General features: G+C 51.5%; 2 protein-coding genes across 2 annotated transcripts in view; both read right to left on the bottom strand.

The window, feature by feature from the left end:
- Nucleotides 1-12,408, bottom strand: part of LOC137846905 (uncharacterized) — a 426,139-nt gene that overhangs the window by 344,542 nt on the left and 69,189 nt on the right. The window lies entirely within an intron of this gene.
- LOC137846913 (olfactory receptor 14C36-like) lies at nucleotides 8,104-9,045 on the bottom strand. Its single transcript, XM_068665020.1, has one exon. The coding sequence runs from the start codon at nucleotides 9,043-9,045 to the stop codon at nucleotides 8,104-8,106; it is 942 nt and encodes a 313-aa protein (XP_068521121.1).

A 12,408-nucleotide genomic window follows, 5' to 3' on the forward strand; every position in this document is an offset into this window, starting at 1 on the left:
TGTCTTCCTGGAAATGGACAATTTTCTGGAGATTCTAAATGAGAAATGGGACGAGTTTTTCTCTGATAAGTCTGTTGTACATTCTTACTGTTCTTTCTCCTCTTTGTTCAGGATCACATCCCCAAAAAAGCAGATGTCCAACAGCAGCTCCATCACTGAATTCTTCTTGCTACCATTCGCAGACACACGCGAGCTGCAGCTCCTGCACTTCGCGCTCTTCCTGGGCATCTACCTGGCTGCCCTCCTGGGCAACGGCCTCATCCTCAGCGCCGTAGCCTGCCACCACCGCCTCCACACCCCCATGTACTTCTTCCTCCTCAACCTCGCCCTCCTCGACCTGGGCTGCATCTCCACCACTCTGCCCAAAGCCATGGCCAATGCCCTCTGGGACAACAGGGCCATCTCCTATGTAGGCTGTGCTGCACAGGTCTTCTTTTTTGTCTTCTTCTTTGGCTCAGAATATTCCCTTCTCACCATCATGGCCTACGACCGCTACGTTGCCATCTGCAAGCCCCTGCACTACGGGAGCCTCCTGGGCAGCAGAGCTTGTGTCCAGATGGCAGCAGCTGCCTGGGGCAGTGGCTTTCTCAATGCTGTCCTGCACACGGCCAGCACATTTTCCCTGCCCCTCTGCCACGGCAATGTTTTGGACCAGTTCTTCTGTGAAATCCCCCACATCCTCAGGCTGTCCTGCTCAAATGCCTACCTCAGGGAAGTCAGGGCTCTTGTGTTTACTGTTTCTTTATTCTTTGGTTGTTTTGTTTTCATTGTAGTTTCCTATTTACAGATCTTCATGACTGTGCTGAGGATGCCCTCTGAGGAGAGCAAGCACAAAGCCTTTTCCACATGCCTCCCTCACCTGGCAGTGGTTTTCCTCTTTGTCAGCACTGCCATATTTGCCTACCTGAAGCCCGCTTCCATCTCTTCCCCATCTCTGGACTTGGTGGTGTCACTTTTGTACTCAGTGGTACCTCCAGCAGTGAACCCACTCATCTACAGCATGAGGAAGCAGGAGCTCAAAGTTGCAGTGAGGAAAATGCTTCTATATGTGCTTCTTAAGCATCAATGTTGTTAATAGTATTGTGATTTGTATTATATCATTTTTATCTTTAGTAGTATTATCATATTGTAATCATTAATAATAATCCTCTGAAGACTACCATTGTATTTGAGAAACGGACATGACAGATTTTCATATTATTATTCTTTTTTATTTTTTAAATAATTTTTAATATTGATTTAATTAATGTAGTAATTTATTTACTTTGAATACATCTTCTAATCAACCAATTGAACTAGGCTTCCTCTGTAGGTACAGTCAATTAAGAAAAGAGCATAACTTCACTGGTCTCAGCTGCCATTTCTTGCCATCTGCTCTGGAGATGGGGGAGCAGCCGCAGCACGCAGGAGGGGCTCAGGACCAAGAGCCCAGCTGCCACATGCAGGAGCAGCCCCGGTGGCCCTTGGGGCTGCCCCTCACTGCCTGCTGGGCTCTGACTCTCTGCTGCCTTCGGGTCAGGGCTGCTGCTTCCCTGGAGCCATGGCCATGGCCAGCAGCAGGACATGGCCTTTTCCCTGCTGCTCTCTTTTGGTCTCCACATTGTTCTCTTGTGCTCTTGTACGTGGGTTAGCCATCAGATCTCATGCACCTTGGTGACTTTCCTGATATTCCTACAGGGGCATCTCCTCCACATCTCTGTACACCTCTTCTAAAGCTGGTGTCAGAAATACACCCAAGGAGATCCTCCCTGGACAGCCCTCTTGTTTTTCTGGCCTTCAGGAAGGATCAGATTCCTATAGTGATCGCTGAAGGACAAAGGGCTGGACCGGGATCTGACTTCTTGGTAGCACACGGCCCAGCAAACAATACTTGGCCTTTCAGTGCCCTGGTAGTGTCCTGCATTTGCTCGGTCTGATGGCAAATGGCATGTTGGAGAGGAATCTGGAGCTGCTCTGTGGCACAGGCACCCCATGCTGGGGATCCCTCAGGCAAGAGAGCAGGGCTCCTGCAGCTTCATGGACCTCCATCAATGAGCTGGGGCTGGCCCCTGCGCGGGGGTTGCAGGGGAGGCCCAGAGCTGCCTTTGTGCCAGCAGCTGCGGTGCCTTGCAAGGGGCTGGGGCTGTGGTGGCCATGCCCAGAGCCCTGCAGCAGCCTGCGGTGGGCTCTGCCCTGGGGCCAGTACAGCCTGGGCTGCTGGGCTGGGGAGAGGGCAGGGAGGTGGGGAGAGGTGGGCAGGGGCTGGGCTGGGCTGGGCAGTGCCCGGCAGAGGGCAACAGCAGCATCAGGGAGCGGTGGCAGCATGCAGGGGAGGGCTCCCAGCAGGGCTTGGTGCTGCAGAGCCAGGGCTGCGCCAAGGGAGCCCAGAGCTGCAGGGGCAGGGGAGAGGAGGCCGAGGGCCAGGGCGGCTGCTGCAGGGGCAGGGAGCTCAGCATGGCCCTTGCAGCCCCCTGCCCTGGGCCTGCCTCTGCCCTTGGGCTCGGCCCCGGCCTTGGCTCTGCTGGCAGCAGCGCTCTTGCCATGCGCTTCCTGGCCTCCCCTCGCCTGCGCACAGCTGCTGCCCACTCAGGCTGCTGCCACAAACCTGTCCTCACTAGCAGCACCACCCCTTGGGCTGCTTCTGCTGGCCTCCCCCACCCCACTGCCTTGACTCCTTGTCTCTGCTGGGCCCCACCTTCCACACCCAAATGTGTCCCTTGGCTGTCGGCTCCATTCCCCTGCCCCATGGGATTACTGTGCTATGGCAGCACGTTTTTCCATTGGGCCATCTACCAGACACAGTAATGAATACTATGAGCAGGACTAGAAGGGTCCTGCTTCAAGCCAGGGGGAGGCAGGGAGGAAAGGGACAATCGAGTTTACTGGACTGGGTATATTTAATGGCCCAGCACATCATACCCACAAATGTATCAGGCTCTACTGGACACCGGTGCACAGTGTACCCTAACGCCATCAAGCTAGAAAGAAGTAGAACCCACCTGTGTTTCTGGAGTGACAGGGGGATCCCAACAGTTAACTGTACTGGAGACTGAAGTGAGTTGAACTGGGAAGGAATGGCAAAAGCACCCCATTGGGTCTGGCCCAGAGGCTATGTGCATCCTTGGCATAGACTGCTTCAGGAGAGGGAATTCAGAGTTCCAAGAGGGCACCACCGGTGGGGCTTTGGCAGAGCTGCCTTGGAGACAAAGGACATGAAACAGTTGTCTACCTTGCTTGGCCTTCCATAGAATCCTTCTGTTGGGGGTTTGCTGAGGGCTGAAGAACAGCAGGTGCCAATGGCTACCATGGTGGAGGACCTGAGGCAGCGTCACGCTAACCGAGACTCCCTGATTGCCATCCATGAGCTGGGTCATTGACTGGAGAGCCAAGGTGTAGATGTAGAGCTTGGGAGCGTGGTTTAGTGATGGACTTGTCAGCACTAAGGTAAAGTTGCCTGACCTGGGTGACACGTCCCAGAGTAGCGTCAGGCACAATGCAATTCTTTTTGCCTTCTGCATCTATAGCACAGCAAGTAGGACTTTGCCCTATTCTGACTGGGCAGGTCTTTTCACATTACTCAATTTAGGTTTCCGTGGCTGGAAGGGGACAATTTCCCAAAAGAGGCCAAGCTCATGGGTACAGCTACAGCCAATAAAGATATATTTTCTTCATATTTCACCTTGAGTTTTCCACAGACGATCCAAGAGAGTCCATGGATGTCCAGGTGTCTACTAAGATTCAGGCTGAATTTCTCAGGATCCAATGGTCATTTCAATCTTATTTTATTTATTTTATTTTATTTTATTTTATTTTATTTTATTTTATTTTATTTTATTTTATTTTATTTTATTATTTTCTGAACACACCCCTGACTTATCTTAGAAAGGGTTTCATGTGCTGGGCTGGGCTGCAGTTACAGGGACAAAGACTAATGTTGGCAGTGGAGGTGTCAGACCAGCACACTCTGCTCTTCCTCCCAATGAAGGTATCTAAAGAAGTCACTCTGGATGAATAGCAATAGGAGAATGATGTTCAAAACAGAAATGCAGAAAAATTCAGCCTTTGAAACAAGAAAATCTATTTATTGGTTGCTCTTTGAAATCTTCTTCCTTAATTACATCTTGCAAGCTCTGCAATTAGCTGCACAAGGCGTGAAGGCTTGAAGACAACTATGGAAGAGATATTAGATATTTCTGCATTTTAATGAGTTCCATGGTGTATTTTGGTGCTGAGTCTATGAAGCTCAGGTACTGAGAGGAGAACGATGCAACTGCTAGAGAAAGTAAAGTCAGAAGGAGAAGTTGAAGTGACTTGGAGTATTAATGGGCCCCACTGAGGGCTGTTAGTAACAAAGCCTCCCCAGGGCTTGTTAGGGCAGCTAATTGGAGGCCATGGTTACAGACAGGCAAAGCACTGTGCTGAGAAAAATTTTGGTTTGTTTTAGTGAAGAAGAAGAGCAAATGCCTGACCCCTAGAACTGTGAGAGGAGACCCTGCACCCCCACGTCTGGCTCAAGGCTTTTCCTGGGGTCTGTGGGATGTGGTGGGCAGTGAGAGAGAAATGAGAACATGATAACAAAACTGGTGTCACACCTCCAAGGTGCTGCACAGGGTTGCAAGGAATCGATGAGACCTCATCACAATGAATAAAACACCTTTCTTCTTAAGCTCTAGCCAAGAGGACAGAAATTTCAGGGCTGTTGGGCCTACCATTTCTACCAGTACCCTCTGTCTTCCCCTCTGCAGGCTTTCCTATCATGTGCCACAGTCTGACCTATTTCCTTGAAGTCTGCAGACATCCATCTCAGTTCACCATCTTGCTTTCATGCCTTGCTTTCACTGATGTCTCGTCAGCCCTCACCAGATGTTCCTTGAAACACAAAGCCATGGTCTGATCAGAGGGTGACCTCTGGCACCGCAGCAATATTCTTTGAGGGACATTTCTTCCTCCTGGTGGCCAATGCTTAACTTCCAAGGTACACTGTGTGGAAGTTTTATCTTCTGCTCTTTCCTACTGCCAAAGAAAGCTCCATCAGGGTGGAAACCACTCCTGAAGTAGGCATCCCAACCCAGCAGGCTCCTTGCGGCCTCTCAGCCAACCAGACACAAGTCACCTCAGCAGAAGCTTCCAAGCCAGGGGCCTGCTGCTGGCCTTGCAGCTTCTTGGCTACACACAGCCAAGCCTTGTGCCTGCTGCTGCCCACTCATGGACTCAAGCAGAAGGGACAGGACAACCCATGTTGGGGCCTTCTTTCTGTCTGTTTCCTCCTGGCTCTGGAGGCAGAGGGGATCCCCCAGTCAGCATGCCAAGCAGGTGCCTTCTGCTGGCCTAGCAGGGCCACTGCCAGATGTCAGCCCAAAAGTGCAGAGCCCACGGAGAAGTCAAGGTGACCTGTCAGCTACAGGCACAAGTGACCTCCCAGTCCCTTTCTGTGACATATTCCTGCTGCTTCCCTATCAAGTGCAGAGACAGAAGTGACCTCACAGTCCCTGCCACAGTCACATTCCTCATGCTGGGGCAGGAGATGCTGAGGCAGAGCTGAACTCCTCAGAGCATTCCCACCCACCTCCTCCTTTTGGCCCACAAGCCGATCAGATCCATGGCCCCTCACATTTATTTGGAGTTAGGGTTTGGTTTAGGTCTCTTAAGCAGTTTTCTAGTGTTAAATAGACCATTATAATGCTAGTATTAAGGGCAGAGATCAGAGTGATTAAGAGAGTAAGAGCTAGGGGAAGTGACTATGGGCTGAGTTTTGTCTTCTAGGGGTACGTTGAGGTCACTCATTAGAGTAGTGGATTCTTGTCAGGGTGCTGAGTAGCATTTAGGTTTAGGAAATAAGTTTACAGGTTGAAGCTGGGGAATAGCCTTGTATGACCATTTTAAGTCACAGTTACAGCTGCATCAGCATAACCTGAACCCTCTTACAACATCCTTAATTTTGGCTGGCCAAGCCCCTATTCCCTCTTCTCAGTCTCACATTTCTCCTGGCCAGGCTTCTCCTGATTTCCCCATATCAGTTATCTTTTTAGGGGCATGCTTATGTGGCCTTTCATGATCTTAGACTATCTGTCAGTGCTCTGTTGGCTACTCTATTCCTGAGAAAAGCATCACTTAAGACATGATGGAAAAGGACACACAAGTCCGTCAGAGCACCCTGCACAATGTACCCAGCAGCTCTGCAGTGCCACAAAAGCGTGGTTCCTGCCTACAAGTTTTCTTTCCAGAATGGCTCCTATGGCTCCAGGGTAACTTTTCCCAGGCACTCAGTTCCCCAGGCCACACCGCTACTGCCCTCAGGCCCCATGTGTCTCTCCAACCCTCCCTTCTTCCCCTGCAGTAGTGGCACCTCACTGCAGCAGGTTGGTGCATCTCCAGGCTCAGGGGTGTTTGCTGAGGGCCTGACCCGTGTGGGGAGGAAGAGAGCAAGGTCATCTCCTAGGGCATGGCTAAGCACAGACCAGCTATCCCGCACCGTGGGCAGGCCCCTGCTCCCAGGCTGAGGCACACATGCAAGGTGGACACTTCTCCATCCACCCAGCTTCACACAGGGACCTTCAGCCCTTTCCCCCATTCGGGACTCACCACTTCCTTCTCGTCAACCCACAGACATAGATTGCTTTCCATTTGGGGACTCAGGCAGGACTTTAAGGATCTGCCAAAGCCCTGAGTGTCCTTGTTTCTCACAGCCTTCTCACAAGTCTTTCTCCTGGCCCTCCCCACTGCTCAGCACTGCCTCTCAGGTGGCACTCAGTGACCCTTCAGAAGGGCCTTTGGGCTTCCTCAATTGTCGTACTGCTTATTACCACTTTTCTGGCTCGTTCCAGAGTTTCTCATCCGTTGTGGGGACAAAGACTGGCTGGGACAGTGTTTCTCTCTGCAGATCAGGCCGTGTGTTGCTGTGTTTTTGATATGTGACCAGAGCAGTGTTGGTCACCCATGGCTGTAGTCGCTGTTCCTGAGCAGTGCTGGCACAGCGTCAAGGCTTTCTCTGCTTCTCACTCTGCCCCAGGAGTCAGTTGGCTGCAGGTGGGCAAGAAGCTGGGAGGAGAACCTGCAGTGACAGCTGACCCAGCCTGAGCAGTCTGAGCTGCCCATGCACTCCTCAGATTCACCTTGTTTGTTACCAGACACTACCTTGCACAGTCATTCTATGAGGTTTCAATTACTACCCACTGAGCACCCTATCCCGGGAGATCCCCTGACATCTCCTGGAAGCTCCAGATTCCTCTCCAGGCTGGCACTGGCCGTCAACCCCACTGCAGGGTGCAGTCCCATGCAGATGAGTCCAAGACCAGTTGTCATCTCCTCAGGCAAGTGCTGCCACAACGGGAGTACTTACTCCTGCCCTTGTTTCCGCACAAACCACCCTGGGACTTTCATCCTGTGTCCTTCACTCCATGAAGAAGCCCAGAAAACATAAGAGCAGGGAGTAACCTCTTGGCTCCATTCCTGATAGCACATTTGGCAGAGGCGTTCAGGCTTCTGGGTTTGCCCTGAGCAAGACCCTCCTGTTACTGTGGTGCTAGCAGGGAGGCAGCTGTGACCCAGGGTTGCACAGTGCCTGCTGCTTCCTGCAAGCACAGGGATGTCACTGCAGAGACAACAGCACTGTCACCAAGGTACACAATATATCAGGGCTTACACGGATACAAAAACCACAATGCAGAAGCCAAAAGAGAGCAGCAGGGAAAAGGTTCACATCCTGCTGCTGGCCATGGCCATGGCTCCAGGGAAGCAGCAGCCCCGACCCGAAGGCAGCAGAGAGGCGGAGCCCAGCGGGCAGGGAGGGGCAGCCCCGAGGGACACCGGGGCTGCTCCTGCATGTGTCAGCTGGGCTCTTGGCCCTGAGCACCTCCTGCATGCTGGGGCTGCTCCCCCAGCTCCAGAGGAGATGGGAAGAGATGGCAGCTCCCACCAATGAATTTCTAATGGCTTTCTTATCAGGTTTATCTACACATGAAGCCATCTTCTACAGAAAAATAATAGACTTCTAGGGGGCTAGGAATAATATTTAATCAAATGTGAAATAATGAAAGAAAATAATAAAACAGATATTTAATAATAGAAGACATCATATTATTTTCTTTCTGAGAAGAGCTGGGATTTCTAATATTGGGCATAGTATTATAGGTGAATTTGCTGAAGATATGTGTATTCAAGTAGAGTCCTGATGGAATCCCTTAGTTCCCGGTTCCTCAAGCTATAGATGAGAGGGTTTGCTACTGGAGGAACCACGCTGTACAGAACTGTGACCACCAGGTCCAGGGATGGGGAGGAGATGGAGGGGGGCTTCAGGTAGGCAAAGATGGAAGTGCTGATCATCAGGGAGTTGACAATCAGGTGAGGGAGGCACGTGGAGAAGGCTTTGTGCCGGCCCTGCTCAGAGGGAATCGTCAGCACTGCCCTGAATATCTGAACATAGGACGCCACAATGAAAACAAAGCAACCAAATGCTAAAAATATGCTAAACAGAATTGCCCAAACTTCTCTGAGATAGGAATTTGAGCAGGAAAGCTTGAGGATGTGGGGGATTTCACAGAAGAACTGGTCCACAGCATTGCCTTGGCAGAGGGTCAGGGAAAGTGTGTTGGCCGTGTGCAGGACAGCATTGAGAAAGCCACTGCCCCAGGCAGCTGCTGCCATCTGGGCACAAGCTCTGCTGCCCAGGAGGTTCCCGTAGTGCAGGGGCTGGCAGATGGCAACGTAGCGGTCATAGGCCATGACGGTCAGAAGGGAATACTCTGCTCCAATGAAGAAGACAAAAAAGAAGACCTGAGCAGCACATCCTTGATAGGAGATGGCCCTGGTGTCCCAGAGGGCATTGGCCATGGCTTTGGGCAGAGTGGTGGAGATGCAGCCCAGGTCGAGGAGGGCGAGGTTGAGCAGGAAGAAGTACATGGGGGTGTGGAGGCGGTGGTGGCAGGCTACGGCGCTGAGGATGAGGCCGTTGCCCAGGAGGGCAGCCAGGTAGATGCCCAGGAAGAGCGCGAAGTGCAGGAGCTGCAGCTCGCGTGTGTCTGCAAATGCCAGCAGGAGGAACTCACTCACAGAGCTGTTGTTGGACATCCGTTATTTCTGTGAAGTGGTCCTGCACAAAGAGAAAGAATAGTAATAATGTACAGTGGACATATCATAGGAAAATTCAATTTTTTAAAACCATCAAAAAGATTTTCCACTTGCAGGCAGTTATTTTGAAGGTCCCTTTAATGACTTCCAGCTGATACTGAGTCTCTCTAGGAGAAGAGTGCTCTTCTGTGGGCAATGGAAGAATCAGTCCTGCACTACAGCTCAAGGTAGCAACATGGTAGGAACATGGGGCAGTCTCAGATTCACTTCAGTTCATATCAGATTTCCCCAGTTTTGCTCAAAGTTCATCACAGAGCAGACACGTGGAGATTTATGTATTTATTATTTTATTTGTTTGTTTGATTTGTAATCTTTGTTCAGCTGCTCCACCACATCTGAGGAGTCCTTCTAAGGCATAAATCCTGGGCATTCAGCTGCACTCCAAGTGAAACCTTGTAGATCTTCAGAATCACAGATACTGCACTTTAGAGCAGAGTGCCCTTCAGAGAGGAGAGGCAGTCAGTCCATCAGTTCTGGTCTCTGCTGCCCTGTGTTGGCCGGTCTTTGAGCTACAGGACAATTCTCCTCCTATGTTCCTGGAGTCATAGAATCATAGAACATGCTGACATGGAAGGGTTGCACAAGGATCATCAGATCCCACCCCTGAATCTGTACATGACCACCCAAAAATCAGTCTATATGCCTGAGGGGGTTGCCCAAATGTTTGAATTCTGACAGCATTAGTGCTGTGACCACTTCCCTGTGGTGCCTGTTCCAGTGCCTACAGAACCTGGACACTGCTGAGTTTTTCTAAAACAGAAATTCTGGGCATTCCCCCTGCACTTGAAGGGAAACTTTGTGTCTGCTCAGAGAAAAAGGGACTGTCCCTATATTGCAGAGTGTCCTTTAGTGAAAACAGACAATCTGTTCATCAGTTCTGGTCTCAGCCGCCCTGTGAGAGCTGCAGGAAAGTTGGACTCAGTAGTTCATCTGAAAGGAACCTGAACACTGCTGAGAGCAGAGGAATCCAGGCTCAAAGTGCACATCTCCACACCCCTCACCCTGTCCCTCCACCCAAACACACCGAAGGCTCACTTCATGGCCATGTGAAACCCCCATCCCCAGCCAGCCTGGGAACAAGACCAGCAGCAGCACTGCCAGCTGGAGAAGCCAGGAGGAATGCCAGCGTGCTGCTGCCAGGGGAGGCAAGGCCAGGGAGGGACAGACGGACACTCAGCAGACCCTCCTGTGCTGCAGCTCTGCCTGACAGGAGGCAGCTTCTGCTGGGGAAACCGGTGGCTTGAGAGCAGAGGCCGTGCTGGTGGGAGAGGAGAGCAGGGGGTGTCCCAGGGAAGGTGCCTGCCCTGCTGGGGATAGCAGGGAGGTGCCTGAGCCCTCCCTCTCACAGCATTTGTGGCAGCAGCTCCCTCTCACCGCCTGCCCAAGTCCCTGCTGCCTTCCTATTTCTTTGCTGGGAGATGGTTCTATGTCCCCACATCTCCTCCCTGTCCATGCTCACAGACCCCATCCATGCTTCCACTGCACTGCAAGATTCGGAAAGCACATAAACTAAAAAAGCCTTCCTCTTCAGATTAACCAAGCCTCAGATTTCCTCTGGAAATGCACTTTATAAATGCCATTGTGTATAGCACATTCTATTCCATATTAAATGTAGAGTAAAAGTCATCCTGACAGATGCTATCAGCCATCGGATGTGTGAGCTGTAGAAGACCCCTCTGGCAACCCCACCTTCATGGCCCTGCTGCCAGAGCCTCACGGTGTCAAGAGCCTGCAGATGTGTCCTGCCACACGCTGCCCTCTGTTGTTGCGATCCTCAGTGCCTCCAAGCCCTCTCTCCTTCTCTCCTCTCTGTGTGACAGCTGCGGTCAGAGCAACCAGCCCTGCTGCGCTGTGCAGAGGAGCTGCTCCTGGGCACAGCTGGCTCTCTGCACCAGGGCCCTCTTGCCACGAGTTCTCTCTGTCCCATGAGCCCGGCCCAGCTCAGCAGCACAGCACCAGCCCAAGGCACTGCAATCACCCCTCTGGGGGCTTTGCTGATGAGCCCACAAACCTCAGGCACTCAGAGACAATGGAAGACATCTCTCCAGAAGTGCAAGTCAGAGGCAAGTTTCCTGCAGTGTCCCCCTGAGGGGCAGCACTGACACAGCCTCCCTTGGAGCTCGTTAGAGCAGAACCCTGGAGGCAGTGAGGACAAGGAGACAAAGGCAGTGTGAAGGTGACACTGAGGTGTAGGAAAACTGGATGTGTGTCAGCAAGCACAAGGGCCAGGCCTTGACCATTGTCCTCTAGGAAGGGAGATCCTTTCCCTTGACAGGTTGCTCAGGGCTCTTTGTGGGGCAGTAGGAGATGGGGATGTACATGGCCAAGTGCAGGAGAATGGTACGACCCCTGCCTAGTTCATGGGTGGGGGCGAGGAGGCAATGAGGCCCTGGTGCATTAAGAATAAGCTGTGTCCTCATAGTTCTCAGTGACAGTGACAACAGCCACAGCCATGGACACAAAGACCTGGGTCCTGTTGGGACTTTGAGTCTTGCCATTCTCATTGCTCCTCTCCACATGAGGATGTCCTAGGGACTCCCAGAGCTGCACCTCTTTTCTGGCTAATTTTTAGCACTTGTTCATGCGGTGTCTCAGGGGATCTGAGCTGAGTTTGATAACTCAGATCTTCTTGGTGGCCATACTCCTCGTAATGCATCTCTGTAGGAAGCTGCCCTGATTCCTGGTGAGCAGGCACCACTGCTCGTATGGCATCCCTCGTGGTGCCCAGGCCCTCCTCCACCTCGCCACTGCTCACTCAGCAGGGTCCCAGTGTGCCCTAATGCATGGGGTTACTCTTCCTCTAGTGTAGGACTGGGTCCTTCTCCTTGTAAACATCAAGAAGTTACTTTAGGCAAAATCCTGCAGTTTCTCAACATTCCCCCACACTGATGCTCCTTTCTGTCAGCCGTTCATGTCTGCAGCAGATGCTTCAGCCTTTGTGTGACTGTGCTATCTCTGACAAGATAGTAGCATTACGAGCTGTGGGAACGTTTGGATAATACAGGAGTAACCAGTTGCATAGAACTGCAACACAGAGTCACAGAAAATCAGCGGGTGGAAGGCTGCCAGATTCTACTTTTTCTGTTCTTCATTCTCATGCATGCTGTCGGTTTTTCTGGACCTGTGTCCTGAATGTTATGGGGCTGTGCAGGTCAAAGTTAGAAGGGCCACAACCCATCTGGAGCTCAATCTGGCTATGACTGTAAAAGACAATAAACACTGCTTATAGAAATACTTTAAATAAAGGAGAATTAAGGAGAATCATCATCCTTCATTGGACATGGGGGAAATCTGTTAATGATC

The sequence above is a fragment of the Anas acuta genome, chromosome W, assembly GCF_963932015.1.
Source record: "Anas acuta chromosome W, bAnaAcu1.1, whole genome shotgun sequence".
NCBI lineage: Eukaryota > Metazoa > Chordata > Aves > Anseriformes > Anatidae > Anas > Anas acuta.